The 22,449-nt window shown below is 43.8% G+C and overlaps 1 protein-coding gene across 1 annotated transcript; it reads right to left on the bottom strand.

The window, feature by feature from the left end:
* Positions 1–1,438: 1,438 nt before the first annotated feature.
* TAF1A (TATA-box binding protein associated factor, RNA polymerase I subunit A) lies at positions 1,439–22,081 on the bottom strand. The gene is made up of 12 exons (XM_072140086.1): positions 21,927–22,081; positions 18,085–18,153; positions 16,188–16,256; positions 15,416–15,573; positions 14,883–14,996; positions 10,434–10,632; positions 10,234–10,358; positions 9,273–9,431; positions 9,109–9,175; positions 5,112–5,235; positions 3,702–3,856; positions 1,439–2,015 (listed from the first exon to the last, which is right to left on the bottom strand). Exons 1-12 carry the CDS (start codon positions 21,928–21,930, stop codon positions 1,906–1,908), a joined length of 1,353 nt encoding a protein of 450 aa, XP_071996187.1. The 5' UTR covers positions 21,931–22,081; the 3' UTR covers positions 1,439–1,905.
* Positions 22,082–22,449: the final 368 nt, after the last annotated feature.

The raw sequence follows: 22,449 nt of genomic DNA, 5'->3' as shown, positions 1-22,449 counted from the left end.
TTAAGTTGAATTTGTATGTAAGTCGAAACTGTATATTTTATAATTGTAGATTATGGGTTGTCTGTAAGTTGGGTGTCCTTAAGTAGGGGACCGCCTGTATATCAGATATATGTCAGGCTAGGAAGAAGCCAGCAGCATGATACAGACATTGTAATAGTTATCAAAGGCTCTCTCCAGCTGGGCTTAAGTTTAAAGTTACGCTTTGAAGGAAATCAGAATCCATCATAATAAACCAGGGGCACTTACCTGGAACTATATTTGTTATCCATGGGCTCCTTCCTTCTAAAATCAACTTATGCTAATCTGATTATGCTAATGCACTTGATGGGCTACTGGGGGCGTTACCAGAGCCTCTATGCCTTCATAGAGTGAAATTGTTGCTTTTGTTACAAGGGCGAATTAGGCTAGATTTGCATTGTGTTTATTCCCTCCATTGTAAGAATACAGTAGGAGATGTCCTTCAGGTTTAGCTTATTCCACCTTGAAAGCGATAGTAGGAGCGAAGAATTGATAGCAGCGAGTGATTGACTGCTGTTGCTGATGTCCCGGCTGTCTCCCGAGTGGTGTCATTGTCTATATTTGGACAGTTATATCAATGGGGAAACATCCATAGTGCATACTCAGTGGATGCCGGGGATGGATGCTATACAGTTGCAACCGTCTCCCATAGCCTCTAATGTCCTCCGCAGAACGTATACATCACTCTCCAGCCTGCTGCACTTTCCCATCCAGTGCTTCCCACCTGCCAGTATATATCTATGGAAACGTTTGGCGTCTATACTGCGAGCTTCCCTAGTATATACATAAAAAGTGATGTGAACGTGAGCTACGTGTTATATAATCCAAGTAAAAATCGTAGAGTTAATCCATTTTCTCTAAGTTTTTTGTGTAGCAGCAACACACGGCAGAACAGACGGGTCTCTGTAATGTATTAACGGAGAAGCAGAGCACGTCCAACACGTGTGTCCTACCAATCTGGAGAGCAGATCACGTCTGTACCAACATCTGATACCTTTACTACATCAGGACCTTATGTTCCTTTAGTGATGGCTACAGATGGGTCACAGTCCCTCCCCCTAATCACTAGAGATCAGCTCCCGAGATAAAAGGTCCAAATCTATGTAAATTATTCCAAAAAACAGCTATTTAACAGTACTACAGTGTCATTACTCCTTACCTAGCACAGCGCCTCCTATTGTATAGCATCTGGGATTAGTATTTCAGCACGGCACAACCTTCCTGCAGAGGAGCAATGGATGAGCACGACATAGAGCAGTGACATCACCTTCATTATTGGTGCTCCGGGGTTCGGAATAATGTTGATCACCTATTCTAGAGGCCAAAGATTACAACAACTGAAGGTCTATTTTGATACCACTCACAGGAACTCAGCAGAAGAGTTGTTCCAGGCGGACGTAGCCCAAAACCGGACATGGTCTTCATGAAATACACAGAATTTTTTTAATATAATAAATAGAAAAATATAACGCTCCAGCTCCAAGAGAACAACTATGGCGCCCCCCAGGGGGTCTCTATACACTTACATATACATTACATTATAATCTGGAGACAAGTCGCCGTCTTCTACACGTGCTCTCTTCCGCCTCGGTGTCAGTCTTGACTGTGATTTGGACATTTTATTTGCATCTGTATCCGGTCTTTGCTGCAATGTAATATGGATCAGGCCGAAGTCTACATAAACTATTAGGAGGGGAGAAAATTTGGTTTTGCTGATGTATTTAACTCACAGGCTGGATGTAACTGTAACAAACCCTCAGCTGTGTGAAGCCTAGACACAACAAAAATTTGATGGACCCAGATGGAAACCTGAAAACTCTCGCTGACACCAGTGGCACCCGGTCCAATATGGCCGCTGCCTGCTGTTCATGCTACCGTGTCGCCGTTTTAAAACTTTTTGGCGCAGTTGTTCTTCTGGACAGTCTTTATGATATTTCGCAAGGGCCTCCGCTCCTCGTCCTTCCCCGATTTACAGACCGATAGCAAATAGGGGCAACCTATAGGAAGGAAGAGAGAGATCAGACAAGGAAAAGCAGGAGAAAAGCCGCAGATGTAGCAGAGCCCCCCCAACAATCCTGTTATTAGTCAGGCCCCCCATCAATCAGACCCCCACTGTAGGTAGATAGGAGTTTAAGGGGACATCCACGGAATATAAAACTTTTTTGTGATATTTTTTTACTAACTTGTTCCCTACTTTATGGTTGCTCCAGGGTTGAAATATTAAAATCTTCTTTAGGGGACCATGAAGCAGCGACTTTACACTCATTGTATCAGGTGACCAGGGCGACGAATTAATGCTGTTATATTAAAGGTACTAAGATGCTGTGACTAAGGGGGCTTGATCTCTTCAGTACAGCAGCAGGAATCCATCCGTGATCACATGATGCAATGACGCTGACTCTCAAGAGGGGGAGGAGACCACGTGACCCTGAGCTACAACGTCATTGGAAGGCAGTTGTAAAGTCGCTGCTTCCCGGTCCCTTAAACCACATTAAAAGGAAACCATTTGTTTTCATGCATTATGAACCAAACATACTGGAAGAATGCTGTAGCTACATTGATGCATAAACATATCTTGTTTAATCCCTGAGCTGAGTGGTTTTCATGAAAAAAAAAACCAATTATAAAATGATAATGAGGCTCTGTCGCTCCTGTGACTGCTCCAGCACTTCTCCTCTAACCCTAATTATGCACCTGCTCCAGAGAATGATGTAGTCACTGTGTTGTCCCCGACAGGCAGAAGTAATCAATCGCTGCACCATCCCCCAGCTGCTGTGTATGAGTCATCCAGCTCAGGTTGATTAGTCTTGTCTGGACAGTTCAGGAAGCTCTGTGTAATGTGTTTATGTACTGCACCCAGCTTTCCCAAGGTCCTGAATGTTAGAATTGTTTTTTTAGCAAAACCACGCGGATCAGGGATGAAACAAGATATGTTTCTGCATCAGTGTAGCTACAGCAATCTCAAGGTATGTTTGGATCACAATGCACAAAAACAAATGGTAAATGTCATTAAATAATTTAATTATTTCAATACTGGAGCAACCAGGAAAACAAGTGATTAAATAATATCACGCAGTCGTCAATGCAACGCAGAGTGTTATATTCCATAGAAAACCCCTTGAAAGGAAACCTACCATGTGATTTGATGCATTATGAAGCAAACATACCTTGAGAATGCTGTAGCTACACTGATGCAGGATCATATCTTGGTTAATCCCTGAGATGATTGGTTTTGCTAATAAAACAGATATAACATTATGATAATGAAGCTCTGTCTCTATGGCCCCTTCAGTGCTTGGTTCAGCGCTTCTCCTTGCATGTGAGTTTTTCTCTGCAGGAGAGGATGATGCAATCATGGTTCTCTCTGCCAGACATGATAATCAATTGCTGCACCATCCCCCAGCTGCTGTGTATGAGTGATCCAGCTCAGATTGATTAGCCATGTCTTGACTAACCTCCATTTGTAAATAGAAGCTCTTTGTCTAATGTGTTGATCGAGGCAGCCAGCCTGACCCAGCTTTCCCAAGGTCCTGAATGTTACAATTGTTTTTTCAGCAAAACCACTCAGCTCAGGGATTAAGCAAGATATGACCCTGCATCAGGTCTTTTTGCTTCATAATGCATCAAATGGTAGGATTCCTTTAAGAAAGTATAGCCCTCTACCACTTGACAGGTCGACTTACTCAGTCCCAGCAGCATTCCCGCCACTAGAGCCTTCTTCAAGGCTAGGTCGACGTTCTCCTTCCAGTCTCTCTTGGCGTGAAGCTTTGTGAAGTGGTAAGGGCTCCACCAGCTGCTCCGGGGCTCCCAGTACTCCAGGACCCAATCCTTGTGATCACTGGACAGAAAACAGATCACGTAGTATTAATCATCCCATACAGAATCCACATTTCCATCCCTAATCACAATCACGTCCGGAGCAGGACACGTGGTTCTTATATCTACCATGAGCTCATGTGTTATTATGTATCCGATGATGTCATCTAATGAGGGGCTCCTAGATGGACATGAGTATCTGTCTATCATCCACCAATCACATTGTGACAACGTCTGATACATGCAGGACCTCTCATTATTACTGGTGAGGTCACTTTCCTGAACAAGATCAACACACTCCTCATCTGCTGCCAATAACCCCAGGACACAGGTGCCGTGTCTGAAGACATTTATTCCCCACTCACAGAATATGGAATTGATGAGCGACTGTTGGGACCATTTGGGTTTGTCCCTTCAAGTCTCCCCGAGGCTTCGGGAACAGCTCTCATGTAATGTGTCCCACAGTGCCGGCGGCCCACAGCCACAGCGCCGGCGGCCCACAGCCACAGCGCCGGCGGCCCACAGCCACAGCGCCGGCGGCCCACAGCCACAGCGCCGGCGGCCCACAGCCACAGCGCCGGCGGCCCACAGCCACAGCGCCGGCGGCCCACAGCCACAGCGCCGGCGGCCCACAGCCACAGCGCCGGCGGCCCACAGCCACAGCGCCGGCGGCCCACAGCCACAGCGCCGGCGGCCCACAGCCACAGCGCCGGCGGCCCACAGCCACAGCGGCCCACAGCCACAGTGTGTGTGGCCTAATTCACCAAGATGTAACTCCCCATAAAGCTGCATCCAAAGAGCAATTTAAGAACAATCCTGAAATATCCCTTTAAGACAAAATAGTAAATAAATCACCAGCGGATACTCGAGGAAAAGATTATCACAGATTTCTCACCTCGAGAGTTTGCCGGTCATAAAAAAAAAAACGAAAAATCCAGCCAAAATCCTCTACCGAAACCAAGCAATTCGCTTTTACAAGGCACATGAGATTTCTCTGCCAGAGAATTATCTGTTACACTTGGAGCCCGGAGAATTTTTTTATCCGGAAATCTCGTCACTTAACCGAATATAAAACTGCAATAACCACACAAGACCACAGGGGGCTACACACAGGGGCAAGTGTGTAGTCTGTCACCAGGGAGACACCTAGCTCTGCAGAGGAGCTGTATACACAATACACTAGTAATACAATGTATTCAGAGGGGAAATAAATAAGAACCTGCAAATGAAACGTCCGAGTGACCACATCCCAACAACATCCCATGCCGGACACTTACTTGTGCAGAGCTTTCTTTATTTCCTTTGCCAAAAAACTCCAAGCTTTCAAATTATTCTTCCATCCGGAAAAATCCAAGAGATCAAACAAGACCTTCAAAGCCATCTTCACATCCTCTGCAGAACCTGACAGCACATCAGAGAGAAGTCAATATATTAAGAGAGCGACTCCTGTATATATAGGAGACGTTGGTTCTACACCTGTGTGGTGTAGTATATAGAGGATGTGTCTCCTGTGTGGTGTAGTATATAGAGGATGTGTCCTGTGTGGTGTAGTATATAGAGGATGTGTCTCCTGTGTGGTGTAGTATATAGAGGAGGTGTCTCCTGTGTGGTGTAGCATATAGAGGATGTGTCTCCTGTGTGGTGTAGTATATAGAGGATGTGTCTCCTGTGTGGTGTAGCATATAGAGGAGGTGTCTCCTGTGTGGTGTAGCATATACAGGAGGTGTCTCCTGTGTGGTGTAGCATATAGAGGATGTGTCTCCTGTGTGGTGTAGTATATAGAGGATGTGTCTCCTGTGTGGTGTAGTATATAGAGGATGTGTCTCCTGTGTGGTGTAGTATATAGAGGATGTGTCTCCTGTGTGGTGTAGTATATAGAGGATGTGTCTCCTGTGTGGTGTAGCATATAGAGGATGTGCTAGCTCTCCTGTGTGGTGTAGCGTATAGAGGATGTGCTAGCTCTCCTGTGTGGTGTAGCGTATAGAGGATGTGCTAGCTCTCCTGTGTGGTGTAGCGTATAGAGGATGTGCTGGCTCTCCTGTGTGGTGTAGCGTATAGAGGATGTGCTGGCTCTCCTGTGTGGTGTAGTATATAGAGGATGTGTCTCCTGTGTGGTGTAGTATATAGAGGAGGTGTCTCCTGTGTGGTGTAGTATATAGAGGAGGTGTCTCCTGTGTGGTGTAGTATATAGAGGAGGTGTCTCCTGTGTGGTGTAGTATATAGAGGAGGTGTCTCCTGTGTGGTGGAGTATATAGAGGAGGTGTCTCCTGTGTGGTGGAGTATATAGAGGAGGTGTCTCCTGTGTGGTGGAGTATATAGAGGATGTGTCTCCTGTGTGGTGTAGTATATAGCGGATGTGTCTCCTGTGTGGTGTAGTATATAGCGGATGTGTCTCCTGTGTGGTGTAGTATATAGTGGATGTGTCTCCTGTGTGGTGGAGTATATAGAGGATGTGTCTCCTGTGTGGTGGAGTATATAGAGGATGTGTCTCCTGTGTGGTGGAGTATATAGAGGATATGTCTCCTGTGTGGTGGAGTATATAGAGGATGTGCTAGCTCTCCTGTGTGGTGTAGTATATAGAGGATGTGTCTCCTGTGTGGTGTAGTATATAGAGGATGTGTCTCCTGTGTGGTGTAGTATATAGAGGATGTGTCTCCTGTGTGGTGTAGTATATAGAGGATGTGTCTCCTGTGTGGTGGAGTATATAGAGGATGTGTCTCCTGTGTGGTGTAGTATATAGAGGATGTGTCTCCTGTGTGGTGTAGTATATAGAGGATGTGTCTCCTGTGTGGTGTAGTATATAGAGGATGTGTCTCCTGTGTGGTGTAGTATATAGAGGATGTGTCTCCTGTGTGGTGTAGTGTATAGAGGATGTGCTAGCTCTCCTGTGTGCTGTAGTATATAGAGGATGTGCTAGCTCTCCTGTGTGCTGTAGTGTATAGAGGATGTGCTAGCTCACCTGTGTGGTGTAGTGTATAGAGGATGTGCTAGCTCTCCTGTGTGGTGTAGTGTATAGAGGATGTGCTAGCTCTCCTGTGTGGTGTAGTGTATAGAGGATGTGCTAGCTCTCCTGTGTGCTGTAGTATATAGAGGATGTGCTAGCTCTCCCGTGTGCTGTAGTGTATAGAGGATGTGCTAGCTCACCTGTGTGGTGTAGTGTATAGAGGATGTGCTAGCTCTCCTGTGTGGTGTAGTGTATAGAGGATGTGCTAGCTCTCCTGTGTGGTGTAGTATATAGAGGATGTGTCTCCTGTGTGGTGTAGTGTATAGAGGATGTGTCTCCTGTGTGGTGTAGTATATAGAGGATGTGCTGGCTCTCCTCCTGTGTGGTGTAGTGTATAGAGGATGTGCAAGCTCTCCTGTGTGGTGTAGTGTATAGAGGATGTGCTGGCTCTCCTGTGTTGTGTAGTATATGGAGGACGTGTCTCCTGTGTGGTGTAGTATATAGAGGATGTGTCTCCTGTGTGGTGTAGTATATAGAGGATGTGTCTCCTGTGTGGTGTAGTATATAGAGGAGGTGTCTCCTGTGTGGTGTAGTATATAGAGGAGGTGTCTCCTGTGTGGTGTAGTATATAGAGGAGGTGTCTCCTGTGTGGTGTAGTATATAGAGGATGTGTCTCCTGTGTGGTGTAGTATATAGAGGATGTGTCTCCTGTGTGGTGTAGTATATAGAGAATGTGTCTCCTGTGTGGTGTAGTATATAGAGGATGTGTCTCCTGTGTGGTGTAGTATATAGAGGATGTGTCTCCTGTGTGGTGTAGTATATAGAGGAGGTGTCTCCTGTGTGGTGTAGTATATAGAGGATGTGTCTCCTGTGTGGTGGAGTATATAGAGCAGTGATGGCGAACCTTTTAGAGCCTGAGTGCCCGAACTTCAACCAAAAGCCACTTATTTATTGCAAAGTGCCAGCGCAGCCATTTAAACAGTAATTTATTTCTCTTTGTTCATTGACAGCTTTCAATTGTTCAGCCTCCTAAGGACATCATTGCAGTTGAAAGGAGGAGGGCAAATTCCCCTGTCATTGTAGGAAGGTTCTTTGAGTTCTGTCTGGTGAACTTCATTTTGGAGTGATGGCCTGGGTGCCCACAGAAAGGGCTCAGAGTGCCGCCTCTGGCACCCGTGCCATAGGTTCGCCACCACTGATATAGATGATATGTCTCCTGTGTGGTGGAGTATATAGAGGATGTGTCTCCTGTGTGGTGTAGTATATAGAGGAGGTGTCTCCTGTGTGGTGTAGTATATAGAGGAGGTGTCTCCTGTGTGGTGTAGTATATAGAGGAGGTGTCTCCTGTGTGGTGTAGTATATAGAGGAGGTGTCTCCTGTGTGGTGTAGTATATAGAGGATGTGTCTCCTGTGTGGTGTAGTATATAGAGGATGTGTCTCCTGTGTGGTGGAGTATATAGAGGATATGTCTCCTGTGTGGTGTAGTATATAGAGGATGTGTCTCCTGTGTGGTGGAGTATATAGCAGATATGTTGGCTCTTGTGTGGCGAGTAGGATATGTAATTGCTCATACAGATTTCTCTCTTGTCTTTAAGTGAAACTGTTTTGGCAGCGATTGACTACAGAAATCCAGTTTGGTTGTATTCTGCCATCTAGTGTGGAGATGTGGGACTCCAGCATTTGTCAAAAAAAAAGTGGCACTTCTACACCATGTAATACCGAACATAGGATGCATTATGCGTGGTTACACCTGCTGATACATGCCTGCTGACAGGTTCCCCTTAAGGAAATGTGATGTTTATCTGGCGACAGGTTCCTATATGCTTTACTATGCTGATTTAAAGAACGGCTTTCTGAATCATTTCAATAGTTTATATAAGTTTAAGTCACATTACTTGGCTCCCTGCCAGGGAGTGTGATGAGTCCCGAGGGGGGTGCAGCTCCAGCCTATGTCAGTCTCGTTTCCTCCACACTCATCCAGCTCCCTCCCCCATCCTTATCATGTGTATTGAAAAGGCAGGGGAGGGGGAGGGAGTAGAGTAGAGGAAGAAAGCATGAGGAGACACAGGCACACAAAGACTGCAGCTGCCAGAACTCACCACACGCTGCTGGCAGGGAGCCAGGTAATGTGAATCAACCTATTATAAACCACTGAAATTATTGAGAAGGCAGACAGTAAAGCCTAGGCTATTGGAACCTGCTAAAAAAATCACATTCCTGCTGACAGGTTCGCTATAAAGTGTGTACACAGTGAATGCTGAAAAGTGATCTCTGCAGAAGAGGAAGTGCAGGCTCAGTATAAAAACCCACACACCCCCAGGAAGACTTACTGGAAGTGGAGAGCAGGTAGCTGTAGTTCACCATGAGCGTGTGTGATGGAGTCATGGAATATAAAGGCTGAAAAAATAAAGAATTATTCAATTATCAGCGGATAAGGAAATACTAAGACATCTCCGCAGTATACGTGAGCGATATACACAGAGGAGACACCCACCGCAAGCACTTTCTTCAGCTCCTCATCTGACGCTGTGTTCCTCTTCTTGAACTCGTAATGGAATACATGGGCGTTAGGGTTGGGCGGGTTCTTGGGATTAGAAGCGTAGGCCTTCAGAACCTTCTCCGCTTCTTCCCTCTCCCCAGAAGATTCAAGAAGCTAAAAAAAAAATTAAAAAAAAAAAAAAATGGAGGCTCTGTCCATGGCATGGAGGACATGAACAAAAGTAAGGCCTAGGAACTAAGTTGCTGATCAGTGGTGGTCTCAGTGATGAGACCCAACAGGTCCAAAAAACGGCGAAGAGGGTTCCCCAAAACAGAGCGGCGAGGGGGGGTCCCCAAAACCAGAGCGGCGAGGGGGGGGGGGGTCCCCAAAACCAGAGTGGCGAGGGGGGGGTTCCCCAAAACCAGAGCGGCGAGGGGGAGCCCAAAAACAGAGCGGCGGGGGGGGCCCAAAAACAGAGCGGCGGGGGGGGGTCCCAAAAACAGAGCGGCGAGGGGGGAGGGGTCCCAAAAACAGAGCGGCGAGGGGAGGGGTCCCAAAAACAGAGCGGCGAGGGGGGGGGGGGGGGGGGTGTCCCAAAAACAGAGCGGCGAGGGGGGGGGGGGGGCAAAAAAGCGAGCGGCGGTGTCCCAAAAACAGAGCGGCGAGGGGGGGCCCAAAAATAGAACGGAGAGGGGGGGTTTTCCAAAAAACAGAACGGCGAGGGGGACCCTCGTGATCTGTGGGGGTCTCAGCACGGAGACCCCACCGATCGTGGGAAAACCCCTTTAAGTGGTTGGCCACACAACATTTCCCACTGAGCAGCCGAAGCAAAGATCGGTGCAATGACCTGGTATGACCACCACAAAGAGAATGGCGCTGTCTGCTCCTTGTCCCAATCCGATTCCGAGTGCCGCACCACCAACCAGTCGGATATTGTGAAATATAGACGGTCATTACTAAGACTATAATCACTTACATCCACATAGCTGAGCACAAAGGGGTCCCACAATCCGGGTAACTTGATGATCTCCTGGAAGGTGACGGTGGCCTGTCTGTAGTGACTGCCCACGGCCTGAGCTCCGGACAACTGTGACTGACCGTCTGCAGGAGGAGCCAACACATCACAACTACATAAACTACTCACCTACACACAGCCACATAGTAATAACAACTTACCTGCTCTGCTACTGGACGCTCTCCTATTCACCCAGGAGCGGTAATTCAGGGCGGCTCTATACCCCTGCACCAGCCGTTGGTTAGGCTTCTGCCTGACAGCGAGTCTCCCACATCTCCAGCTCTCAGCCAGAGACAGCACCCGGTACGCCTCATCATAATCACCATTACACAGCGAGTGATAGACCTGCTCCAGGGACACCTAGAAGAACACAGGCAGTATTATAGTAGTTATATTCCTGTACATAGGGGGCAGTATTATAGTAGTTATATTCTTGTACATAGGGGGCAGTATTATAGTAGTTATATTCTTGTACATAGGGGGCAGTATTATAGTAGTTATATTCTTGTACATAGGGGGCAGTATTATAGTAGTTATATTCTTGTACATAGGGGGCAGTATTATAGTAGTTATATTCCTGTACATAGGGGGCAGTATTATAGTAGTTATATTCTTGTACATAGGGGCAGTATTATAGTAGTTATATTCCTGTACATAGGGGGCAGTATTATAGTAGTTATATTCCTGTACATAGGGGGCAGTATTATAGTAGTTATATTCTTGTACATAGGGGGCAGTATTATAGTAGTTATATTCTTGTACATAGGAGGCAGTATTATAGTAGTTATATTCCTGTACATAGGGGGCAGTATTATAGTAGTTATATTCTTGTACATAGGGGGCAGTATTATAGTAGTTATATTCTTGTACATAGGGGGCAGTATTATAGTAGTTATATTCTTGTACATAGGGGCAGTATTATAGTAGTTATATTCTTGTACATAGGAGGCAGTATTATAGTAGTTATATTCTTGTACATAGGGGGCAGTATTATAGTAGTTATATTCTTGTACATAGGGGGCAGTATTATAGTAGTTATATTCTTGTACATAGGGGGCAGTATTATAGTAGTTATATTCTTGTACATAGGGGGCAGTATTATAGTAGTTATATTCTTGTACATAGGAGGCAGTATTATAGTAGTTATATTCCTGTACATAGGGGGCAGTATTATAGTAGTTATATTCTTGTACATAGGAGGCAGTATTATAGTAGTTATATTCTTGTACATAGGAGGCAGTATTATAGTAGTTATATTCCTGTACATAGGGGCAGTATTATAGTAGTTATATTCCTGTACATAGGGAACAGTATTATAGTAGTTATATTCTTGTACATAGGGGGCAGTATTATAGTAGTTATATTCTTGTACATAGGGGGCAGTATTATAGTAGTTATATTCTTGTACATAGGGGGCAGTATTATAGTAGTTATATTCCTGTACATAGGGGGCAGTATTATAGTAGTTATATTCCTATACATAGGGGCAGTATTATAGTAGTTATATTCTTGTACATAGGGGGCAGTATTATAGTAGTTATATTCTTGTACATAGGGGGCAGTATTATAGTAGTTATATTCTTGTACATAGGGGGCAGTATTATAGTAGTTATATTCTTGTACATAGGGGGCAGTATTATAGTAGTTATATTCTTGTACATAGGGGGCAGTATTATAGTAGTTATATTCTTGTACATAGGGGGCAGTATTATAGTAGTTATATTCCTGTACATAGGGGGCAGTATTATAGTAGTTATATTCCTGTACATAGGGGGCAGTATTATAGTAGTTATATTCTTGTACATAGGGGGCAGTATTATAGTAGTTATATTCTTGTACATAGGGGGCAGTATTATAGTAGTTATATTCTTGTACATAGGGGGCAGTAGTAGTTATATTCTTGTACATAGGGGGCAGTATTATAGTAGTTATATTCCTGTACATAGGAGGCAGTATTATAGTAGTTATATTCTTGTACATAGGGGGCAGTATTATAGTAGTTATATTCCTGTACATAGGGGGCAGTATTATAGTAGTTATATTCCTGTACATAGGGGGCAGTATTATAGTAGTTATATTCTTGTACATAGGGGGCAGTATTATAGTAGTTATATTCTTGTACATAGGGGGCAGTATTATAGTAGTTATATTCTTGTACATAGGAGGCAGTATTATAGTAGTTATATTCCTGTACATAGGGGGCAGTATTATAGTAGTTATATTCTTGTACATAGGGGCAGTATTATAGTAGTTATATTCTTGTACATAGGGGGCAGTATTATAGTAGTTATATTCTTGTACATAGGAGGCAGTATTATAGTAGTTATATTCCTGTACATAGGGGCAGTATTATAGTAGTTATATTCCTGTACATAGGGAACAGTATTATAGTAGTTATATTCTTGTACATAGGGGGCAGTATTATAGTAGTTATATTCTTGTACATAGGGGGCAGTATTATAGTAGTTATATTCTTGTACATAGGGGGCAGTATTATAGTAGTTATATTCCTGTACATAGGGGGCAGTATTATAGTAGTTATATTCCTATACATAGGGGCAGTATTATAGTAGTTATATTCTTGTACATAGGGGGCAGTATTATAGTAGTTATATTCTTGTACATAGGGGGCAGTATTATAGTAGTTATATTCCTGTACATAGGGGGCAGTATTATAGTAGTTATATTCCTGTACATAGGGGGCAGTATTATAGTAGTTATATTCTTGTACATAGGGGGCAGTATTATAGTAGTTATATTCTTGTACATAGGGGGCAGTATTATAGTAGTTATATTCTTGTACATAGGGGGCAGTATTATAGTAGTTATATTCTTGTACATAGGGGGCAGTATTATAGTAGTTATATTCTTGTACATAGGGGGCAGTATTATAGTAGTTATATTCTTGTACATAGGGGGCAGTATTATAGTAGTTATATTCTTGTACATAGGGGGCAGTATTATAGTAGTTATATTCTTGTACATAGGGGGCAGTATTATAGTAGTTATATTCTTGTACATAGGGGGCAGTATTATAGTAGTTATATTCTTGTACATAGGGGGCAGTATTATAGTAGTTATATTCTTGTACATAGGGGGCAGTATTATAGTAGTTATATTCCTGTACATAGGAGGCAGTATTATAGTAGTTATATTCTTGTACATAGGGGGCAGTATTATAGTAGTTATATTCCTGTACATAGGGGGCAGTATTATAGTAGTTATATTCCTGTACATAGGGGGCAGTATTATAGTAGTTATATTCTTGTACATAGGGGGCAGTATTATAGTAGTTATATTCTTGTACATAGGGGGCAGTATTATAGTAGTTATATTCTTGTACATAGGGGGCAGTATTATAGTAGTTATATTCTTGTACATAGGCGGCAGTATTATAGTAGTTATATTCTTGTACATAGGGGGCAGTATTATAGTAGTTATATTCTTGTACATAGGGGGCAGTATTATAGTAGTCATATTCTTGTACATAGGGGGCAGTATTATAGTAGTTATATTCTTGTACATAGGGGGCAGTATTATAGTAGTTATATTCTTGTACATAGGGGGCAGTATTATAGTAGTTATATTCTTGTACATAGGGGGCAGTATTATAGTAGTTATATTCCTGTACATAGGGAGCAGTATTATAGTAGTTATATTCTTGTACATAGGGAGCAGTATTATAGTAGTTATATCCCTGTACATAGGGGACAGTATTATAGTAGTTATATTCCTGTACATAGGGGGCAGTATTATAGTAGTTATATTCCTGTACATAGGGGGCAGTATTATAGTAGTTATATTCTTGTACATAGGGGGCAGTATTATAGTAGTTATATTCTTGTACATAGGGGGCAGTATTATAGTAGTTATATTCCTGTACATAGGGGGCAGTATTATAGTAATTATATTCTTGTACATAGGGGACAGTATTATAGTAGTTATATTCTTGTACATAGAGGGCAGTATTATAGTAGTTATATTCTTGTACATAGGGGGCAGTATTCTAGTAGTTATATTCCTGTACATAGGGGGCAGTATTATAGTAGTTATATTCTTGTACATAGGGGGCAGTATTCTAGTAGTTATAAAAGGAAAAACAAGCGGAACCATCGGCATCAGGCAATAGGAAGTTAAAAAAGGAAAAAGCTTATTGAGACATAGTTAAAAATATGATCACATGGCAAAAAAGAAGGGCGACGCGTTTCAGACCTCACAGACCTGGGTCCTTATTCATACCTACACCATGGAGTAATGGCTACACATATATAGGGGAAAAGGAAACACGTCAAGGTGTTCCACCCTATATCCAAGGCTATGAGCTATAGGCACATAATTAGGGTATGAGCTATGCACAAAGACAGCAGTTCTATTCTTGTAGCATTATAGTATTGCAGTGTCAGGAGAGAGACAGCTATGGGTGTGGACTAGTTACACAGCCAGAAAATGCAGGATCTTAGGACGACGTATCCTGGATAAACAACATAATCTGTGAGAAGATCAGAATTACAATCAACAGCCCAGCCCCCTCCTGTAATGTCCTATGCATCACTCTATATATTTATAGGGTGAAAGTGAACAGGAAACTCTGCGACAGATTCTGCACTCACCCCCAGATAGTTCCTCAGGCCGATGTTCTTCATGGCTTCGTGGAATACATTGATGTCTCCTCTTGTGCATTTTGGATGATTTAATAGAATCTCACTTCCTAACCTCCAAATAATCTGTAAATAAATAAAAAAAAGACAACAACAAACAAAAAACCCTATTAATGTATTGTTAATATAGTCCATCTCTGTTCTGTCTTATCAATCCCATGATGCCTCCATACACAGTGGATATAGTACTGTATCTGCCTGCAGTATGATGATCCTTCACTCTGTATCCTCAGATCCCATAAGGATACAGTCAGGGAGGCTGCATTTATACATCTACATTAGAACCGTGTGACATGAGCAAGTATGATCATAACTCGTAGCGGTGATAGGTGTTTGTGCTCTGCCCTGTGGAGACCCTGTGTGGTACAGTCCACGCCACTACATCATCCCGAAATGGTAACCCTAGGAGACTGCTCACAGGGGGTCTTCATCGGACCAACTTTCTAAATTAACCCATTGAATCATAAGGGGTTTTGTACGCTCACCTCTGGCGCCATCTGCTGTCTAGTAGTGTGTCGACTCTCCAGTGTCTGGAAGTAGCTGCTGAGCAGTCCCGACGCCTTCTCCCACTGCTTCTTACGCATGGCTTCGTGTATGAGCCGGAGACACAGGTCCGCCGTCACGTAGCAGCTCTTCAAGGGTCCTTCACACACAAAAAAACCCCAGACTTGTTATAAAAAGAGACAAGACACGGAAGCCACGCCCACTTCCTTAAAGGAAACCTACCACTACGGATCTACATGCGTGAACAGACTCATAGGAAACAATGGGTCTGGATGGCGTCCACAAAAAAAAAAAAAAAAAAAAAAAAAAAATTAGCATACGGACATCAAAAACGCACGTCTTATTGAGCCGGAAATTATACATTTTATGTTTACATTACCAGGACAACCTTTACAACACATCTACTACACATCTACTACACTGTCACAATAAAGCTTCTCCCGGCAAATCAGCGGTGACCGTTACTGATCGCAATAAGGCTAAGCCCCGCCCCCAGACGTGTGCGTTGCAATGTAAACGCCCCATGTGACCGCGCCGTGTACATTCAGTTAATACTCTTTTTCTCTTCTTGAAAGTATCGGTATCAAGTATCACACTCAAAATTTTGGTGTTGGTGCAATGCTGCCCCCTAGTGGTGGCTGCGGGCAGATAAAACTTCACCATATAGTTAGTTATGGATCAGAAAGCTCAGACACTGCCATAAACACATGAAAACCACAATCAATGTACGGATATGGAGATCACAACACTCACCTTTAGTCCTATGCAGTATAGGAAGAGAGATCCCAAAGTCTTCATTCTCTTCAACGGCCGTTTCAGTTTCTATATATCAGGAGATAATAATGAAAATGAATGGTTTGTCCTCATCAATTGTTCTGTGTATGCAGCTCCTATGCAGAGCAATGGTTACTGCTCTCATTTTCAGGCGTCTATAGTTTATATAGTTAAGGGTTTTGTAAGCTGGAACCATATAGTGTCGCGCCTCCACATATTCTTGGGATCTCAAGGGGTGCGGGTAGCTAGACACCCAGTGATCAGACACTTGCCCTTTAAAGGGGTTGTCCCATTTAAAGGGGGTTTTCCCACAGGATAGGTCCTAACTTACTGATCAGTGGGGGGTCTCAGACCCCAGCAGATCGCAAAAATGAAGGGTCCGACCGACCCCTTGTCGCTCCACGAGAGTAATGGAGCAGACGGCTGCGCATGACCGTTCTGCTAAATTAATCTCTATGGAGCTGACGGAGATCAGGGAGCGTGGCCCCTGTTACCCCTCCCCTCTCCTCCCCCTGCTCATGTCTGTGTGTAATGTATAGTAAAGCATGGCTAGTGTGTGTGCTGCATCTGCTGACATGCTGCATCCTCCTAATATACAGGTGAGAGACACAGACATCAGCTACACATGAATCTGACATGTTCTGCTGTAACATGGCTGCCTGGAGCTGCTGTATCTCTCCTATACACACACACACACACACAGGCTGCAGGGGGCGTGGCCACCAGCACCAGGAAGCACATCACTATACAGCCTCACATCATTATACAGGCTGTCAGTCATGCACTGGGGGTGTGGCTGTGCCTCCCACTAATGAATAGAGTGGACAGCTTGAATATGCTAATGCTTCATTGGACATTTCACAGGTCATTTGCATACAGCTTTAGGACCTCATTGCTTAGGTTTACAGGCATGTAGAGGGACAATGAAGGGATAGGGCAATGCTCTCTAATGGCAGTTTATGAAAATATATTTAGTTTAGGGGTGTTATTTTGCATGACGGGTTCTCTTTAAGTGTTGATGAGAATGCAGGGAAAAAGCCAAGCACAGCACCAAGCTTTCTCCAGCACTCCTACACAATGAATGACCCGAGCGCTGTGCTCAGCACAACCATAGACAGCAAATGGAGCAGAAGGAAGAACAAACAACCTGCCTCCCCATGATGTCAGATTATTGTAAGGTAATTTGTGGAGGTCAGACAGTCCGTGTTCTCTTGAACTCACACTTCATGCCTAAATGTCAGGTGTCCAACTGGGCTGAGCTGCAATAATAATCACAAACACTATACAGCGTACGGTGCTTTTCTTAAATAGAGAGAGAACGCAGCGCTGTGATGCTAGGTTCAAGTCCCAGGATCAACATCTGCAAAGAGTTTGTATGTTCTCTCCGTGTTTGTGCGAGTTTCCTCCAGGTCCTCCGGTTTCCTCCCACACTCCAAAATATACTGGTAGGATGATCAGATTGTGAGCCCCATTGGGGACAGGGACTGTTTTGGGAAGCTCTGTGCTGCGCTTTGTGTGCTGTATAAATAAAGGAATTATTATTATTGTAATTATTATTCTCCCTTCAGAGACCTAGATAACCCCCGTCACTGGCCTCACCGGTACCGACAGAACTAAGATCATAAAGAGGTCGGCCCAGTCACCACTAGAAGGAGCGCACTTTATTCTATACTAATATTGTGCTCAGTATATACATGTATGCAGTAAGCTCCTGTGCTCCCCCTAGTGGTGGCTGCAGGCAGACAAAACTTCACCCTATAACTAGTTATGGAGGGGATTTGGATCTCTGTATCAGAACTGCCATAAACACATGTAAACAACCATCATTTATTGAGCTGCATAATAAAAAAGTGCATCTTCTCCGCATAACACTCACCCATAGTTTTATCTATCACAGGAAGAGCGCCGCCATTGTCTTCATTTTCTTCCACGACTGTTTCAGTTTCTATATTGGGAGATAACAATGAAAAATAATTGTTTTTTCTCGTCGATTGCTTTGTGTATGCAGCTCCTATGCAGAGCAATGGTTACAGACCACAGCCTTGTGTAGTGTCTATGGTTTATCCTGAAGAGGGGGCAGAGGGTTTGTCAACTGGAATCCTATAGAGTTGCCCCTCCGTGCACAGGTGACGCTCTTCGAGTCGTGTTCTCGTGATCTATAGGGGGGGCGAGTAGTCGTACCCCCAGCGTTTAGACACTATCCCTTTAATTCCCTGGCTAGGGCATACATGTCATGGAAGATACTAAAGAGAATATAAGAATGATGACCTGTATGGCTACTCCTTTAATGTAGATCAATGGAGTATGAGACCTTAAAGGGAACCTGTCATCAGAAATTGGCCTAATAAACCACTAGCAGTATGTTGTGAAGCAGCTGAACACTTTCTAGATCAGGTTTCTTTCATGGTCCAGTGTGGTGGCTTCATCCAGAAAATCAACTTTGAAGTGAGATGTAAACTCAAGTCAAGGAGGCGGAGAGTTTAACACTGAAGTTTGATTGTCCTGTGTCCAGGGACATGATTGATCAGATCTCCTGAAGTCCAGCGCATGATGTTAATCAGATGGTAGGTGGTGTTCAGAGGAAGGGAGAGCTTGACTTCAGTGATGTACTACCTGCCTTCCTGACTTTATACAACTAACTTATATCTCACTTGAAAGTTGATTTTCTGGATGATGCCCCCACTCCAGGCCATGAAAAAGACAATAACTAGAAGCTGTTTAACTGCTTTATAACATACTGGTAGTGGTTTATTAGTCCATTTCCTGATGACTGGTTCCCTTTAAAGGACATCAGATTTACCCATTTATCGTTCCTCTGGACTTCTTTTACTATGTCACCGGAGGACTTCATTTTTTAATTTATTCACTCCCCCTGTCACCTGCTTGATGCACTGTTGATGAACAGGAATTGTATCGGACAGGGAGGGGATATTTGCCCACTATTTTCCTCTATGGGATTCACCGCTGGGAATTATTATTTTTATATTTGAATAGCTTGGCAATACCTGATATGTTTATAATATGATTTTATTTGTTTATATTTATATGTGTTCTAGGTTTTGGATTTTTTCACATTTTTTTTTTGTTTACTATTATTTCAGACCCTCTAACACTGCAGGTTTGATTATGTGTCCTTTAGCTCCAGTTAATGTCTGTGGTGCTGTGCTTTGCCATCTCCAGATCTCCCAAACTTTCTACAGCACTTCTATACTGTGAATGAACCAAACGCTGTGCTCAGCACACCCATAGACATTGAACAAAGAAGCAGGACGAACGATCATCCTGCCTCCCCATCCACAGATGATTTTTAGGTGATCAATTTGAGCTTATTATTTATTTATAGAGCACCAATAATTCCATGTTGCTGTACAATCAGAAAGGGGTTCACATACATTACATTAAGACAAAAACAGGTGCAAGTACAAAATTCAAAACTACAGAGATCAGGAGACAAGTGGAAGGAGGACCCTGTTCGTGAGGGGGCACAATCTATATGGGGAGGGGGATAGAGACATGAGGTGAGGGAGCAATGCAGTTATTGTGTGTTGTAGATCCTGAACAGGTGGGTTTTCAGGTTACCTTTGAAGATTTGGAAAGTGGGGGACAGTCTGACACATTTTGGTAGAGAGTTCCAGAGTATGGTTGGGGGGGGGGGCACGGTGGCTGAGTGAGTAGCACTTCTGCCTTGCAGCACTGAGGTCAACATCTGCAAAGAGTTTGTATGTTCTCTCCGTGTTTGCGTGGGTTTCCTCTGCGAACTCCGGTTTCCTCCCACACTCCAAAACATACTGTTAGGTTGTTTAGATTGTGAGCCCCATTGGGGACAGGGACGGATTTGACATGCTTTGTGCAGCGCTGCGTAATCTGTGTGCTATATAAATAAAGAATTATTATTATTATGGGGGAAGCACGGGAGAAGTCCTGGAAATGGTTGTGAGAAGAGTGGATGGCAATAGTGTGAAGCTGAAGGTCCTGTGAGGAAAGAAGATTACGTGTGGGACGGTATTGGTAGATTAGTTTAGAGATATGTGGAGGGGACAGGTTGTGGAGGCTTTGTAGGTCACGGTTAGTATTTTAAATTGAATTCACTCTGCAATGAGAAACCAATGGAGAGACTGGCAGAGAGATGAGGCAGAGGAGAAGTGAGGAGACAGATGGATGAACCGGGCAGCAGAATTTAGGACAGATTGGAGAGTCGTCTGAGAGTTATCTAGGAGACCACAGAAAAGAATGTTGCTGTAGTCCAAGTGAGAGATGAGGAGGGCAGGGACTAGTAATTTTGTAGACTCTGGATTGAGGAAGGGTCGGATGTGAGAGATGCTCTTGAGATGGAGGCGGCAGTAAGGGCCTGGATGTAAAGCTTAAAGGATAAGGCAAATATGATTCCAAGGCAAAAGACTTTAGGGATCGGAGAGAGTGCGGAGCCATGGATTGTGAAGGTTAGATCAGGTGGGAGGGATGTGTTACTTGGAGGAAAGATTATGAGTTCTGTTTTGTCCGGGCACGTTCACACGTTCCGCTAGCACCGCATTCATAACGCGACGCTAGCGCACAGGGGGCGGAGTTTGGGGCGATCACATATGCGTTTCCAGAGAAACGCATGCGATCGGGTTATGCGATCCCGGGAAACGCATATGCGATCGGCCCGAGCCCCGTCCACTGTGCGCTAGTGGCGCGTTATGAACGCGACGATAGCGGAACGTGTGAACGCGCCCTCCATGTTGAGTTTTAGAAAACAGGAAGAGAAAAAGTAGGATATGGCTGACAGACACTCTGGAATTCTCTTGATTAGTGGAGGTCAGACACCACGCGTTTTGGTGAACTCACTTGCACTTTATGACTACGTGTCTAATGGGGCTAAGCTGCAACTATATTCACAAAACACTGTAGATCGTACGGCGCTGTTTTTGATATGAAGTACTGAGACTGTAGAGACCTAAGAGACTGTAGAGCACTAAGAGACCTAGATAACCCCTTCACTGGCCTCAGCGTTACATGGCATAAAAATTGCATTTGGACTGAGGACCAGAAAACCCATTTGAACTGAACCTGTCAGCAGTTTTGCCCATGCAAACACCACAGACAGTGATGTTAGTTGCAGCAGGACTGTGCAAAACAGACATATTTCAGGATTAGGTGAGAGTGTGGAGGGAGGGGGGGGGGGGGGAGAGCATCAACCGGAGCTTTTAGATCTTCGCACACAGATTCCGAAAAATCTAAGCTGAAGCAACCAGTGCAATACAATCCCATTATTTATAAGATCTGCAGAAATTAAACAAATCTAAACTGTGCTGTTGAGTATTTTGCTTACAAATAATACAATATTTAATGAATTTTAGTTAACTTAACCCTAAACTGCAAACAAAATAAAACTAATACTCCGGGCCCCACAACTAAAACCCAAAACATCAACATTGACCAATGGAAAAGCTCCTAGGATGCAGGAAGGTACAAATGATAGATTCTTGATGCATCTCGAAAGGGTTAAGAACATTTTTTAAGTTTCCTCATATGTGATTTGCTTTCCCTAGAAAGTTTTTAAGTTTTAAAACACATTCAAACTACGACTAATGCTGCATCCTCTGTCCAGGCCTTGTAAACCTGCCCAAGCACATAATAAGATGCGATGTGTACATGTATGACTGCCCAGAACACTCCACACACCACATATGATCTATATAGTGACTCCATCAGCCGCCATGTCCAGGCAGAACTCACCCATGTTTACCAGCTGCTCGCAGACTGCTGCACCACGCTACTTCCGGTTACCACCGCCACCTTGTGGTTGGCAGCAGCCCGGAAGTCATGACCCCTGCGTGAACTGTATTCCAATCATCAACAATGTTGTGGACGGTTTACTGCGCGGCTGAGTGACGCACTTCCGGTGTACTGAGTCGTGCTGCCGAAAAGCATCATGGGAGTTGAAGTTTTCTTAGCTTTTCCTCCATTGAAAGTTCTACCTTTCTATAGCTACTGCTTGATAAAAGTTATAAATAAATAATCAAATAAGACGACGGGTGTATAATATGTGATGAGTAGAAACGGGAAGAGGCATAATACCGTATTATTTGACATGGAAATGTGTCCGCCACAGTGACCAATCCGAACACAGCTTAATGTTGCAAAGCGAAATAAGTGAAATGAAAGCGGCGCTATGATTGGTTGCAAGGAGAGACAACACTTTTTGTACTCAATCATTGCATTTATTGTAAAAATTGTATTTTTGGGGGCTCAGGACACC

This window comes from Engystomops pustulosus, chromosome 3 (genome assembly GCF_040894005.1).
Source record: "Engystomops pustulosus chromosome 3, aEngPut4.maternal, whole genome shotgun sequence".
Lineage (NCBI taxonomy): Eukaryota > Metazoa > Chordata > Amphibia > Anura > Leptodactylidae > Engystomops > Engystomops pustulosus.
The sequence above is the reverse complement of the archived record's forward strand: the minus strand, read 5'-3'. Positions and strand labels throughout refer to the sequence as shown.

What these genes read in the sequence shown, in the direction of transcription:
- TAF1A (XM_072140086.1), bottom strand. An exon ending in AGCGTCCAGTAGCAGAGCAG is followed by an intron (nt 10,359 to 10,433) that starts GTAAGTTGTTAT and finishes CTCCTCCTGCAG; the next exon opens with ACGGTCAGTCACAGTTGTCC. An exon ending in GGGAATGCTGCTGGGACTGA is followed by an intron (nt 2,016 to 3,701) that starts GTAAGTCGACCT and finishes TCCTTCCTATAG; the next exon opens with GTTGCCCCTATTTGCTATCG.